The 15,180-nt window shown below is 37.5% G+C and overlaps 2 protein-coding genes across 2 annotated transcripts; both read left to right on the top strand.

Moving 5' to 3' along the window:
* The first annotated feature begins 9,595 nt into the window (after positions 1–9,595).
* On the top strand, positions 9,596–12,623 carry LOC113287441 (siroheme synthase-like). Its single transcript, XM_026536203.1, has 5 exons — positions 9,596–10,262; positions 10,501–10,578; positions 10,793–10,862; positions 10,956–11,233; positions 11,926–12,623. The coding sequence occupies exons 1-5, from the start codon at positions 9,693–9,695 to the stop codon at positions 12,067–12,069; spliced, it is 1,140 nt and encodes a 379-aa protein (XP_026391988.1). The 5' UTR covers positions 9,596–9,692; the 3' UTR covers positions 12,070–12,623.
* A 652-nt stretch (positions 12,624–13,275) lies between these two features.
* On the top strand, positions 13,276–13,947 carry LOC113290778 (thaumatin-like protein). The gene has a single exon (XM_026540362.1). The coding sequence runs from the start codon at positions 13,276–13,278 to the stop codon at positions 13,945–13,947; it is 672 nt and encodes a 223-aa protein (XP_026396147.1).
* The last annotated feature ends 1,233 nt before the right edge of the window (positions 13,948–15,180 follow it).

Genomic DNA, 15,180 nt, shown 5'->3' with positions numbered 1-15,180 from the left:
ACAACAGTGAAGTTTTCCTTAATGTTTTGGAAAATGAAGTTGTTTATACTAGTCCAGAGAGACCATAAGATATCCACAAAGAGACATTGATCATCCTCAGACAGTTTAGATTGAGGGTCAATTAACCAGAAAAGAATCCAGTCTATAAAAGATTTGTTCTGAAAAAATGAGTGTTTATGTTGAAGTCAAATATGAACCAGACCCTACTAGAAAGGGGGCAAGTGACCAAAGCATGCATAATAGTTTCTTGAGTATCAGAACACCTAGGAGAGTCCACATTATGCATAGGCATTCTAGTGTGAAGGACAGTTCTGGAGGGCAAAGCATTTCTAGCTGCTCTCCATAGAAAGACCTGAATTTTGTAAGGTACTCTAACTTTCCAAATACGCTTCCAAAGATTTTTACAAGGGGAAGGCCTAAGGCCTCTGAGCCCCAAGTAGGCAGATTTATAGGAAAATTTTCCATTCTTTGAAAGATCCCAAGCCCTCCTGTCAGGAGTGCAGAGCTGGCTTAATGGAATGGAGATAATCTTCTGGATAGAAGCATTATCAAAATGGGTGTTAAGTCTAGACACATCCCAACTTCTAGTTTGGGAATCAATAAAGTAAGCAACTTTAATACTAGGATCAGGAGGAACAAGTGGGTTGGGTGTGGCAGACCCCAGTGAAGGAATCCATTTATCACACCATGGGTCAATGAATTGACCATCCCCAACAATCCAGGAAATGAAAGGTTTTATAAGTTCCTTTATGGCATGCAGACACTCCCAAGTCCAAGAGCAACTTGCAGTGCACTTAGCATTCAAAAAATCAGTTTTAGGGAAGTATTTGGCCTTAAGAACAGTGGCCAGTAAACAATTAGGATTTTCTTAGATTCTCCACGCATTCCTAGCAATCATTGCTAGGTTGTTTAATTCAGCCTTCCTGAACCCCAGACCTCCTTCAGCTTTGGGGGAGCATAAAATATCCCAACCAAGGAGGTGAAGCTTTCTATCCTTAGGATCTAAAGTTTCACCCCACCAGAATTTGCAGAGGTGAGAATCCATTTGTTTACAAAGATGTTTAGGAATAAGAAAAGCTCTCATTTGAAAGAGAGGAATAGCTTGACCAATGTGCTTGATTAGAGTAGTTCTAGCAGCTTGAGATAAGAGCTTATGAAGCCAGATAGAAATCCTTGCATCAATGGCTTGGAGAATACCTATATGGGTCTGGATTTTAGAAGCTTGGAAAACTATGGGAGTTCCAAGATATTTTTCTTCTAAATCTCTGCTTTGGATATCTAAGATATTATCCAAAAGAGCTTTCATATGTTCATGAATCTTCCTGCTAAAAAAAAATACCATATTTTTCAAACTTGATTTCTTGCCCAGAAGCTAGGCAATACTTTTGAAGATAGTCTTTTATGATTTGAATTTTTTTTTGAAGTAGCTTTAGAAAACAAGAGAGAATCATCAGCAAACAAAAGGTGAGCCATTTCAGGAGCCTCTTTACAGACTTTTATGCCTCATAAAATCCCCTTCTTCTGGAGGCTATCAATGTAAGAAGATAGGGCTTCAGAATAGATGATGTAAAGATAGGGAGAAAGTAGGTCTCCCTATCTTAGCCCTCTTTCAGGTTGGAAGAAACCAGTAGGGATACCATTAAGAAGGACAAAATAAGACACAGTAGAGACACACTGGTTTATCAGTTTAACCCAGTGGTTAGACAAACCCATTTTAGTTAAAACTTTTTCAAGAAAATCCCATTCAAGCTTATCATAGGCCTTGGACATATCAAGTTTAATGGCAGTTATGCCCTCAACTTTATCATTATGATTGACAGCATATATGGCCTCATTAGAGAGCAAAATATTATCAGAAATGCTCCTCTTAGGGATAAAAGCACTTTGATATTGAGATATTATATTGTTCATAAAAGGTTTCAGTCTATCAGCCAAATTTTTTGAAAGAATTTTGTATATAAAATTACAGAGGCCAATAGGCCTATAATGAGTTACCAATTCAGCAAGAGGGACTTTGGGAATGAGAGCTATATTGGTATGATTAAAAACCTTAGCAATGTTACCTGTTGTAAAGCAGGTTTGAGTCATGTCAACAACAACATCTCTCACCCCCCCCCCCCACCCCCCCTATTTGGAAGACAACATTCTTTATTTCCTCTGGAGTCAGAGGCATATTTAAGGATGCATTGTCTTCTTCAGAGAACTTAACAGGGAGATCAGCAAGAATTTCATCTTGAAATTGTTGAGGATGGGAGGAATAAAAACTTTTGAAATAATCTACAAAAGAATTTCCAATACTATCTCTATCAGTTAGAATAGTATTCAAGGAGTTCTTTATCCAGCTAATAGCATTTCTTTTTCTTCTAAAGAGAGTTACTCTATGTAGATATGGTGAATTTTTGTCACCTTCCAAGAGTCAGACTTCTCTAGATTTGTCCTTCCAATATAATTCATCCAAATTATACAGATACTCTAGCCTAGCTTTAAGTCTAGACGTATTACTAGTATCAGTTGGATTAGAAATTTGGAGATCAACTAATTCTTTCCTAATGGTATATATGTTTGTTTGAATATTACCAAAGGAAGACTTATTCCAATCTCCTAGACTTTTCTTAGTACTTAAAAGTTTAGCTTTAAGTTTGTAGGCAGGGGAGCCTACCACATTAACAGACCAAGAGTTAGCTATAATGTCTTTGCAAGTAGGATCCTCTATCCACATGGCCATAAAATGGAACGGTCTAGGCAGGAAAGTATCCTCATAATTAAATTCTATATGCATAGGGAAATGGTCAGAAAAGTCCCTAGGAAGGTTGTTAACAAAGTTTAGGAAAAAGATTTTCAACAGTTTGGTTAATAAGACATCTATCTAAACCTGGGTCCAAAAAAACCAGGATCATGCAGATTAAAGACAGAATAAAAATTTCTAAGATTTTCAAAATCAGGGTCATCTACTTCGAGACCACCATTTTTATCTTCAGTTCCTAGAAGAGCATTAAAGTCTCCTATAAAGAAAACTGGTTCATCTAAAGGGGCGTTAGTCTGCTGACATTGTTGTTCCCAAAAGGCTTGCTTAGACTACTATTAGGTTCATCATACATGAAATTAATATGACAGGTCTTAGAATGGATGATGTCTGTAGAAGTAACATAGATGCCCCTCATATTGTATGAAATTATGTTGAGGTGAACTTCCTTCTTCCAAGCAAGAGCAATACCACCACTTCTACCAACACAAGGTATGTTAAAAGTACAAGGAAATCCCATGTTTTTTTATTTTCTAGCTGCCATGTCTTTGTTCATTTTAGTCTCCGAGAGGAAAATAATGTCAGGGTTGAAATTCTTACATAGTAAGCTAAGCTCCTTATTAGCAGATTTTTTACCAAAACCTCGAAGATTCCAAGTAATCATGTTGATATTATTGACAGGGAATTGACTTATGGAATTATGAGCAGTATCAATTAAAGGGGATGGATGAGGATGGTTTACCTGAGCGGTAGAGTCAGATCCACCACCAAGAGCGGCACTGGTACCGTCACCACTTTAAGAAGCAATTTGGGAGGAATAGAGACTAGAACTAGCATCATTGTGAAGAGAGTTGTTGCGTAAACGATTGTTTCTTGGGGAATTATCAGCAGGTATATTGTAGCTCCCAAAAGAGTTAAAGATTGGTTGGGTGTTGAGAGAACATGTAAAAAGGTCAATGGCTGGTAGTTCTCCCAATTTGGTAATTGGAGGACACAATTGAGCATAATCAAGTTCAGTAGAGGTTTTTTATTCGGGGATAACCACTATACTAGCCACACTAGAATTAGCTCTGGTACATTTCCGTAAATCATCCATGGGATTAATCTTTCTTTTGAGATTCGCTAGAGCATCTTGTTCAGCAGAGTTAATTGTTCGTCTAGTGATGATTGAACTGGTATTTGGGATAATAACAGTTTTGAATCTTCTTGATGAGTTTGTGGTACGGATCGGGCCACTAGGGGTTGACTCGGAACCAGAAATAGAGGAAGCAACAATAACATTTTGAGTGGTAACTTGCTTTAGAACGATTGGCAGACCATTCTCCAACTGGGTCAAATGTTTCTGAACAGGACCAACATCAAAGATCTTCAGAGTAGTGGATCTGTTTATAAAATGGCCCATTTGAAAAGTGTTTGATAAGCTCTTCTGGATAGTATTTTCTATTTTTTGATCAATGGCTTCTGCTTTTCCTTTGTTGCACACTTCAATACCAGCTGATTCAATTTGTGTTTCTAGTATAACCTCAGATTGTTGCATAATAGTATCAGTGATTGCAGCAGAGGAAGGGTCTACTTGCTTGATTGTAGAAGGCATCATTAACTTTAAGACAGCCGGGAGAGTATAACTACTGCAGCAAGCATCAACTTCTTTAATCTTTTTCTGCTTTAGTTTCCAAGCAGGGCAATTTTGATCTTTATGATCAAGGATGCGACAGGAGGTGCAGAAATACCTTGGAATTTTGATGTGTCTACATTCAATTAGGAAAGGTTCATGATAGGTTCGGAAAACCTATAATAAAATACTGCAAGTGCACAGTGTCTAACTAGCAGAACAATGGCAAGTACAGGTCGTTCCACGATGAGTGTGAAATACTACTACTAATTAATATCAATAACTAATCAATCAACTTCAAGGATTTAGAAATTCACGGAATTATGATAGCAAAATAGTAAAGATGTAACCAATGATACGAAGGTGTTAGGGTTCCGGGAATCCGTTGTAGGTAAATTATTGCATTCAATCACAAAGGGTAATTTAACACCAAAGATATTTCATTTAACGATTGGTCGACAAGATTTATCAAAAAGATCATTTGTTCTCGCCTTAAAGTAGAATTCCAAAGCACTAAGTATATATGGCATAAATAGTCAAGAGATATTCATAAGACGATTATTGCTAAGGTTCAACGAGTCCTTCCAGTAATCTAACTATGTACTTTACATGGCATAAAACATGAAAAATCTAGCTACAAGTTAAATCATTGATAGAGAAACAAAACCATAATCATTAAGCTCATATTAAAAAAAAACCTTGTCTCAAAAACACAAATAAATCAAACTACAAGTTCATACTTTCAACCTAACATGGATTATCCGGACATAGCTTTCTCAAAAGCCATAAATCAATATAAATAACCCCTAGCTAATCAAAATGGAAGAGAAAACAAAAATCGCAAACCCTTCTCTTCTGTTCTTCACGGTTGTGCAGCCGCCTCCAGCCGGCCTCCTCTCTCAAATATTTGACATCCTTCTTATACACCTTCCGTTTCTTTTATTTCATTAAACAAAGTATCAAAATAAATTATTCTATGAAATACTTGCACACAAGTTGATGTCATCATCAGTATCTTTCCCCAAATAGTATTGCCACCCCGTTCTTCCAATGAAATAATAAACTCTCCTTATTTCCAAAATCTCCCAAATGAAGAAAAAATTATTTTATTTCCAAAATAATCTCACGTGTAAATATTCCTCAATTAATTCTTCACATGGAAAATAAGTTATCTTTCCCGGTGGAATATATTTGTAATAAAGTAAGAAAGATAAAATACTTCTCATTTTCAGTTTGCATGTGCCAACCCATTTTGATTTCAATTCCTTTGTTGCGTTTGTGCCTCGCCTATGAAACAATTTTATGCTGCTGATATATATGGAGATACCATGCCAGCTACATTTTGTCATTTTTTTCATTGTGGTTGTTGATATAAGGAAATACCAGGCCAACCTCATTTCATCATTGTGGTTGCTGATATATGGAAATACCAGTCCAACCCCATTTCATAATTATGGTTGCTGATACATGGAAATACCAGGCCAACCCGACTGCTGATACATGGAAATACCAGGCCAGCATAATAAGTGCTGCTGATATATAGAAATACCGGGCCAACATAATTGATCATTGTGGTTGCTGATACATGGAAATACCATGCCAACCACATTTCATCATTGTGGTTGATGATATATGGAAGTACCAGGCCAACCACATTTTTCCATTTTCGTCGCAAACACCATTAAGTCTCACATTTTGTTGTTTATTCGCTGGATGATCGAATTCACTTGTACTTTCTACAAAAGCACTAAAATAGTATTAGTAACTAAAATATTGTATCATAGCTAATATAAATATGGGTATAAAATGTAGCATATACATGTTTATCAGTTCACTTCTACCACTTGTGAAGAGAGGAATGCATGTTGGTAAGGCTTTCTCAACTGGGATTCTAATGCACACTTTGACGTTCTTCTTAAGAGGATGTTTGCCGAAAGGATTTTGAGCTTCAATTAGTTCCCCCATACTGAGAGTGAGTTTCTGAAGATCCTCAAATTTTGTGCATTCATTAGGGATGTTGCATAAGATGAACCACATGATTTCTTCATCAAATATAAGTTGATAGTTTAGAGTCCAGCCTTCAACAGGTACAACTTTTAACACCATTAGATAACCACAGACAAACCAAGGTTTTTGAGAATTGATTCTGTTGAAGTCCTCTTCAGATAAGTAATGGATAAGAACTTTGTTTCGCTGACCATTGAAGGTGGTTATGGTTGGGTGCTTTGCTAAAGGCCAGTTATTGCAGATATAAACCTGATTGAAGAGGTTGGGATCAAAGTTTTACAGCAAACATATCCCGCCATACACCATTTCCAATTGGTATCAGCTTCAGCTAGAACAACTTTTTTATCGATGAAGACTGGTTTTGCAAGTGTAGATGGTAAAGTTAGTTTCTCAGTCATTTGAGTAGAAAGGGTTTGAATCTCTTGGTTCAAATTTTGAGTATTCTCTGAGGAGTATGGGATTTCCATCATGTAAGAGAATTGGATATATATGAATATGGATTGATGGAGATCAGTTTTCCAAGTAACTAATATAAAATACAGGTATAGAGAAAAGAATCTCTTGTTGGTATTGTTTTGATATTGATTACAGACAATATAAAGGAAGGAGAGACATGGGGGGTTTGTTTGTATATGAGTTCGAACCTTAAAAAAAGGAATGAGAAAGTTGTTGACTATGGACAGGGAAAATTTCAGGAGAAAATTGGTGTAATATAGTTGTTGTTGTGCTGCAAAGTTTGTTTTGGGGAAGAGAGTTAACATATGGAATGTCACTTTCGTATCCATGCTTTATGGGCATTTTTCGAGTTGAAGTATTCACGTGAGTATTGTGGAAATAAAACCACATATGGACAGACCCAATAATACATTGTTGGCACTTCTGATATAGGTTGGATTGGGGATGCATGATGTAGATTGAGGTTGTTGGATATTTATCAGATTTGTCCTTTCTTGGGATGACGTTTGTGTCATGATGTAAACTGTCAAATGTAATAATTGTAGGAAAGTGGAGGGAAAATTTGTGTTGGGGTGGATGGTTTTGGTTCGGTTGTAGAGGTTCCATTGAGTGCTTTGGTTCAGTAGTAGAGCTAGTAACACATCTGTCAGACATGCCCCATACCGCAATTGTGCCTCCCAACTGATGTTGCATTCTTCTAGTCTGCATAAAACATAAAATTTCAATTAGACCTCAAAGAGAAATTTCAAAGTTTGGTGACCCACCAAAGCCTCCCTTATGGCAGTTCCAAGAGGAGTAATGGTAATAATAAAGATTAGGTGTTGAAAATAAGTCTTGATAGGGTAATGATGGCCATTAGGATGAAGAGGGTACGCATGGCTTTGAATGGGCATGGTAAACAAAGCGACTTGACGGTTAACTAAACGCCATAAATGGAATTGAATAGATGTAAATGGGTTTTTAAAGGGGTGATTAGCCGAGAGGTTATCATTTTCAAAGTAGTTTATTCTTAACTGGTTTACAGAAGAGGAAATGTTCAAATTAAGGAAACTAATTGGAGAAAATGGCTGATTTTTCTGGCCAAAATTCAGCGAATGTTGATGGAAATCTTCCCGTTGCACCACCAGAAACACCTAAATATTCACAAGCCAAGTCACTTCTTCCTTCTTTGAGTTTGAATGAATTACAGAGACTGGGAGTTGGTGTTTAGGCTGAGATTGATCGTCATATCCGAGAGCAAATACGTCAGAGAGAAGAAGAATAAGATGCTCGTAAACGAGAAGAGAGGAGAATCGAGGCTCTCTATACTGCATGGATACCCAAATACTTTGCAAGGAGAGATAGAAAAGATGAAGAATGGGCAGAGAAGCATGCCAAAGCCCCAAAATATGGAAGTGCAACTGAGAATGATTCCGAGGCTTTTGACGGATTTGAGTATGATGTAGATGAGGTGAACACCAGTGACCTTAACTCTGATGCTGCAGAGGATAAACGCAAGATGGAGGCTTAACATGAGGGGAAGTTAAGGAGCCTATTCGAGTATGAACTTTCCAACCCCAGGATCTTTGCACGCACCATGAGTGAGGGTGAGCCAAGCAGAGTAAATGTAAGTAGGCATATTGCCAGTTCAGATGATGAGGAAACTGAGGACGGAGAGGGAGAAGATGATGGGGACAGTGATGATGCATCGTCTTCCAGTGGAACTTCACCTGCTCCATCTGACAGTGATGATAGCGAACGTTATGAAGAAGAAGGATGGGATACTGATGAAGATGATTGGTGGTAATCTCTTCAGAATTACTAGGAAATGCCAGATTTTCAGGATGCGCATAAAGCTTGAAAACGATTAACAAGTTTTTAACAAAACGGTTTTTCTGGTAATTCTTCTTTAATCCATCCTTTTTGAATCTGTTGTTGATGGTGGTAATCTTCTTCTTTTGTCGTTTTGAAGTTTGGTCGGCTTTGTTTCTTGTTTTTTGATGTTGGTGAAGAAGATATGTGTTGATGTTCAGGGATGTTTTTTCTTTTGTGGATGTGTAGCTGGATAGGTTGCAGGTATTTTGATGGATGTTATGGGAATTCGTAGTAAATGGGGCTTGAATATTGATGTCCATATGTTTGAAGTTTAGCTTGGTATTTTGGTATTTTGAAATTCCAGTGACTGGAAAGCTTGATAGGTTATAATGTCTAGTGAAACTCTGGAAACTTTTAATGTTGAACTTAATGAAGTGTATGCAGTTTATGTCAAGCAACTTTATGAAGTAATTGCAGTTCTTAATGTCTGAAACAACTATGTTTACTACTGATTTTCTGTATAAAATTGTGGTAAGAAATAACAGGGATTTGTAGGTGAGATAACTGCTAATGAGAAACACAAAGATAGTGAAAGATTGATGAGTGCTGGCGAGATTAAATTTCAGGATGAGATTTTCAGAAAACATGAATGAAGAACTAATATGCATACGCCAGGATGACGTTGCAGAGCTCACAAGAGAGAGGTAGATTGATTCTTTGACTAAAGACGATACTACTTTTTGGCTTTTAAGTAACTTATAGAAGTCGTTTATTTTTGTCAATCCAACCAAGCTTTTGACTTATTGATTTAAATAAGCTGAAAAGTAGCTTCTCAGAGAACATCCAAACCGCCTATAACTCAACTTGACAACCCTCTTCAAACTAAGCTAAATAAAGTGTGAGAAACCGTCCCTCCTGGTTATCAAAAAGCTAATACTACTACGGTACCCCTTGGGTCTCTCTAAACAACGCAACCAAACAAAACCCCTTTCCCTGTTTTCTGTCTTCATACATTTCAGATATATATATATAACAAAAGAACACAGCAGCCTGATATCATTTTCAGTTGTAAGCTCGATAATGGCGGTTTTCAATACCAAGTTCCCATCTTTACTATCTGGAACTACTTCTAATTCTAAAAAAACCCATAATCATAAATTTCATCATTTACGAATCTCTAACTGTTCTTTATCCTACACCCCACCTTCCACCACTTATTCCTCTAATTCTTCTCCATTCACTGAAAAGCACTCTGTAGAGAGATATCAAAGAGATAATTGGTTGTATTCTGAAGACTCGTCATTTGATAATACTACTTGTTGTTCAATACCAATTGATCCAAATTATATTAGAAATGAAGATATCGCTCTTCAATTACCTGAGTTGAAGAAATTGCTTCAGGTTTTGAGAGAAAAGAGACAAGGAGAAAATGGAAATGGGTTTTCAAATAAAGGGCCTGGGAACGTATTCTTGGTTGGGACTGGACCTGGAGATCCGGAGTTGTTGACTTTGAAAGCATTGAGGGCAATTGAGAGTGCTGATCTTCTATTGTATGATAGGTTAGTTTCTAATGATGTTTTGAATTTAGTCAGACAAGATGCAAGGCTTCTCTATGTTGGCAAAACTGCTGGATACCATAGCAGAACTCAGGTGAGATTTTTTTTTTGTTATTTTTTATCTGTTGCTTGATTTGCTTTTCTAATGGGGAATTATGGGTTCTGATTTTATTTTTTTTCAAAACTGGGTCTTCCCGGAAACGAAAATAATTACTATTTGTGCTTCTCTGAAAGATTGAGGAGTGAATTCTTAGGGTTTCAGACATGAATTTCAGAATGTGTATTACAGAATTGGGCTTCCTTCTTAATAGAAATATTGCGTCTTCATGTAGGAAGAGATTCATGAATTGCTCCTTAGTTTTGCTGAAGCTGGTGCAAATGTTGTAAGGCTTAAAGGAGGGGATCCGCTGGTGAGTTTCTATTTTCCATTTAGGAACTACATTTAACTCAGTATCTCCAATGCAATCTCTCATTTATCTAAATTTATATCTCAAAAGTAATTGAATGTTATTCAATTTGAGTATCTTCAATTTTGAGCTCTTTTGGGAGGTTCCTTGTCCAAGCAAACTACCTGCTCAACCTGGAAGAGATATATCTCCTGAAATCGCTTCTGTTGATTTGTAGGTATTTGGGAGGGGTGGCGAGGAGATGGATTTTTTGCAACAACAAGGGATTCAAGTGAAGGTGATCCCAGGTATAACATTTATCATTTTAGGCTTCTATTCATTGATGGAGTAAATACAATCATCGTGACACTAAAACTGTAATGGCATTTTCATGACTGCAGGAATAACTGCTGCTTCAGGAATAGCAGCTGAGCTTGGAATACCATTGACTCATCGTGGTGTTGCCAATAGTGTTAGGTTTCTGACTGGGCACTCGAGGAAAGGAGGAACAGACCCATTGTTTGTTGCAGAGAATGCTGCGGACCAAGATTGTACTTTAGTTGTTTACATGGGATTATCGACCCTTCCTTCACTTGCTCAGAAGTTGATGCGTCAAGGTTTGCCACCTGATACACCCGCAGTTGCGGTTGAACGGGGGACAACTCCTCAACAACGGATGGTAAGCAAATGATTGTTTTCGGTTAAGAGTTTTCTTGTTCAGTCCTTCGTGCTATGATGACGTATCTTGTTACTAATAATTAGTTCCCTGGATGAACCTTAGTCTTGTTGGGATCATTATTTAATAGGATTCACTGGGCTGAAAGTATGGGATGCAAAATAAACCCAAATTATGTATTGGTAATTTGGTATTTCCTTAACCAAATTCTTTGTGACAATTTTGATAGAAAAGCTAGAATCTTGTTCGTACAATACTGGCTTTGTAAACAGTTTTGGTTTTAATATCCAACTTGTCTGAAACCCAAATTTCAAAATATGTAGGTTTCGAATCTGGTTTTTGTTATCATAAACTAAACGTGTACTTGGCTTGTCTGCAATTTCATGGTTGTCTTGGCTGTCATCTATGGTAACAAGAAAAGCTTAAACCAGTACTTTATTGATATGGCAATACTTGTTGGGTTTTAGAATTAGGCAAATGCAAAGCACCCGGCCTTACATTCCCCGGCACTAGTATAAGCATTTCTCCATTATATTTCCACAATATGAGGGGGTTTGACGAAGAATAAAAAGGGATAAGAGTACAGCTTAGCTGATTGAACTCTGTAAGCCTTCTTCAAGAAGAGACTACGAATAATATCCCGTTTCCCTTTGTTTTACATCTGTCCCTGCTTATTGGTGGTTGTCTGAATGTAGGTATTTGCAGAATTGCATGATCTTGTAGACAAAGTTACCTCTGCTGAGCTTTTATCACCAACCCTAATTGTCATCGGCAAAGTCGTTGCGCTCTCACCGCTATGGCCACTTTCTTCAAAAGCAGTAATGATGGCAGAGACATGACTAATTTTGATTCAAGACTGAAGATATTTTCATGAACTTATCCTCTGCTTAAGCATGTTCTTCGGATGACTGAGCCTTGATTTTTAAAATTTGCGAGGGTCTGCAGGCATGCTTAGTTGAGGGGTAACCATTGATGTCGCCATGGAGTGAGACTATTTGATCTGTAAATGTGCAGTCACGGAAACTAATTTATCGCCAGAGAAAGTAACCATTGATGTCGCCATGGAGTGAGACTATTTGATTAAGGGCTAGCAGGATCTGTAATTGTGCAGTCACGGAAACTAACTTATCGCCAGAGAAAGGGATATATTGTGGAAGAAATCTGCGGAGTTATTTTGTTTTTTCCCGCTCATTGTAATTCTCGTTTGATTCTTGTTGTCTTAATTTCTATATCTAATAAAGAAAATGTAAGCACATGGCCAAGAAAAGTCTGTTATTGTCCTTGGCTATTGTGATTGTCCAAGATACATAGTGGTGGTCTCTTTCAGGGAATAAAAGACGCAATTGCCTTTCATTCAATTCAAGGAAAATGATCAGGTGTTGAGCTTCACAGAGTTTTGTTGATCCCTCCCTATAGCTAATGTTCCATCGTTGATAAAAGGGTTTCACCATTATAGTGGGTGATCAGAAGGATAAGGATATCTATTCTAGTTCTAAGATGCCTAAGATGGTATCAAACTAATAGCAAGAAAGCAATCAACATCAGATGCACCTAAAGGAGCTGGGTCAACTACCTCTTTTTCCACTTCCCAGTATAAAAAATGAAACAAACAGGCAAATCGAAGTAGCAGTTGATCCACCTCGTGCCCTGATAAAATACTTTGTCGTTTAATTATGCATATTAGAACCATGCAGGTTGCCCTTGAAAGCATCTTTTTTTAATTAGATTATTGCTCTTGCCTAGTTCTGTCACGCAAAATGTGGGTGCTTGGATGACCTATCAGAGGATACTATTTAAGCCTGGGTACTTCTCTTTAGAGTTTAGACCTTCCTCCTCCTTGCAGTTTGTTATGTCTGTTAACACATCCAAACTGAAAAATTCAATGGCTTTATTTTGTAATCTTCATCTCCTTATCATCATCTCCTATTTATTGTTCTTGTCAGGTACTTATAATCGAAAAATCATTGTGATTAATTTCTGCAGTTAATTGACAGTTGTTTCGCTTTGTCTTACTTAGCTTATATTAATTTTCTCGACTTAAACTCATGCTTGTAGGAGTTAGCGCGACGATTTTTACATTACAAAACAAATGTGAGAACGATATCTGGCCAGGTATTCAACCAGGAGCAGGCAAAGACAATCTAAGAAATGGCGGGTTTTGGTTAAGACCCAATGAAGTTGTTACCATAAATGCACCCTATGGTTGGTCAGGTCGTTTTTGGGGTAGAGTTGGTTGCTCATTCGACCAAACTGGTAAGGGTTCTTGTTTGACAGGTGACTGTGGAGGTGTATTAGAATGCTCTGGCGCAGGCGGTGCACCACCTGCTTCACTTGCTGAGTTCACAGTCAATAGTCCCAATGATTTTTACGATATTAGCCTTGTCGATGGCTTTAACGTTCCCATATCTATATCGCCTTCAGGTGGAACAGGGATGTGTAAATCACTAAGTTGTGCTTCAGATTTGAACCAAAATTGCCCTAGTAGTTTACAAGTCTTGTATAAGAAACGGGTTATGGCATGTAAAAGTGCATGCATGGTGTTCAATACTCCTGAATATTGTTGCACAAGTGCTTATGCACAACCATCAATGTGCAAACCAACAAACTACTCAAATCTCTTCAAGGAAGCTTGCCCGGATGCATATAGTTATGCATTTGATGACTCAACAAGTATCGTAACATGTACTGGAGCTAATTATTTGATTACATTTTGCTAAGTTCAAGGTTACCAAAACAGATCTATTTGTGTTTCTATTCGAGAAAAGAGTTAAGTAAGTAGACTCTTTGCTGATTCATTTTTACATGGCAAGGCTTCATAATTTGGGAGTAGGAGGTAGGACTAGCAGTTGAGGTGATCTACAAAACTAGGTTTAACTTTTAATGATAAGAACAATCAGGACTACTGTAACAAGTAATGATGATAAGAAATACATACATCTGGGAAATGTCATCTCATTCTGCCGTTTCTAATTTATGGCAGATATCTTTGATTATTATCAGTAGCGCCTAAGATGCCAGAGAAATGCGATATCAGCATTTCATTGCAACTGGCCAGAAGTATAGAACTCCTAGGTCATATGACTGGGGTTCTGCAGTTCAACTATACCCCGGTGGAGATACTGCACCGCACAATTGTCACTTTAAAATAACAAATCAAACCAATTTTTGCTTATTTTTCCATTGTATGATCAGCTTTCCCTAGAACCTGACAAGCATGACTCTAATCAGAGGAAGTGACTCCAGTTACTCCATATATTAGTTCCAACATATGATGTGCCTTGTATTCCACTAGTTTCATCCCTTATCTCTAATATTTGCGCTGTTCTATCATATGATGTTATACAATCCCATAACTAGTTTCAGAGTATCACAACTGGTCATTTGCAGTTAGGACTTCAGATAAACTACCACCTGCCAGTCGTACTGCCAAAACTGAACAAACCTGAGAGTTCAATAGCGAGTCAAATAAGCTATTAGTACTTGGTGGGGTACCTGTCCTTGGTAATTTTGGTGAAACCTACCATCATTCGAACATAAGACCACAACAGGTGTTGATACCATCACCCACAATGATCTGTAAAAATAGACAGCTTTCTTTTGCCAAAAAAAGGAGATAACAACAACAAAGATTGAACAAGGAAAAGCACTCATCTGTTATTGCACTACAACAGAAACCATACATGAGCCTTATGACCTTAGCTGTACATGAGTTACAAAAGAATGCTTACGAGTCTTTACCAAGACGCTCAGCGAAAGACATTAACCAACAACAGTCACTACTATCCTAAGAGAGCTCTTCAGCAGAAATTGATATTGCTTACTAGTCTTACACCGAGACTTTCAGCAGAAACATTAGACACTGATGATGCTTACTAGTCTTGCACCGAGACTTTCAGCAGAAAACATTAGACATCGATGATGCTTACTAGTCTTACTCGGACTTTCAGCTG

Source organism: Papaver somniferum, chromosome 6 (assembly GCF_003573695.1).
Source record: "Papaver somniferum cultivar HN1 chromosome 6, ASM357369v1, whole genome shotgun sequence".
Taxonomy (NCBI): Eukaryota; Viridiplantae; Streptophyta; class Magnoliopsida; order Ranunculales; family Papaveraceae; genus Papaver; species Papaver somniferum.
Note: the sequence above shows the minus strand (reverse complement) of the source record. Positions and strands in the feature narration are given on the sequence as shown.

What these genes read in the sequence shown, in the direction of transcription:
- LOC113290778 (XM_026540362.1), top strand. Translation starts at nt 13,276, where the DNA reads ATGCTTGTAGGAGTTAGCGCGACGATTTTTACATTACAAAACAAATGT.
- LOC113287441 (XM_026536203.1), top strand. Translation starts at nt 9,693, where the DNA reads ATGGCGGTTTTCAATACCAAGTTCCCATCTTTACTATCTGGAACTACT. An exon ending in GATACCATAGCAGAACTCAG is followed by an intron (nt 10,263 to 10,500) that starts GTGAGATTTTTT and finishes GTCTTCATGTAG; the next exon opens with GAAGAGATTCATGAATTGCT. An exon ending in TTAAAGGAGGGGATCCGCTG is followed by an intron (nt 10,579 to 10,792) that starts GTGAGTTTCTAT and finishes GTTGATTTGTAG; the next exon opens with GTATTTGGGAGGGGTGGCGA.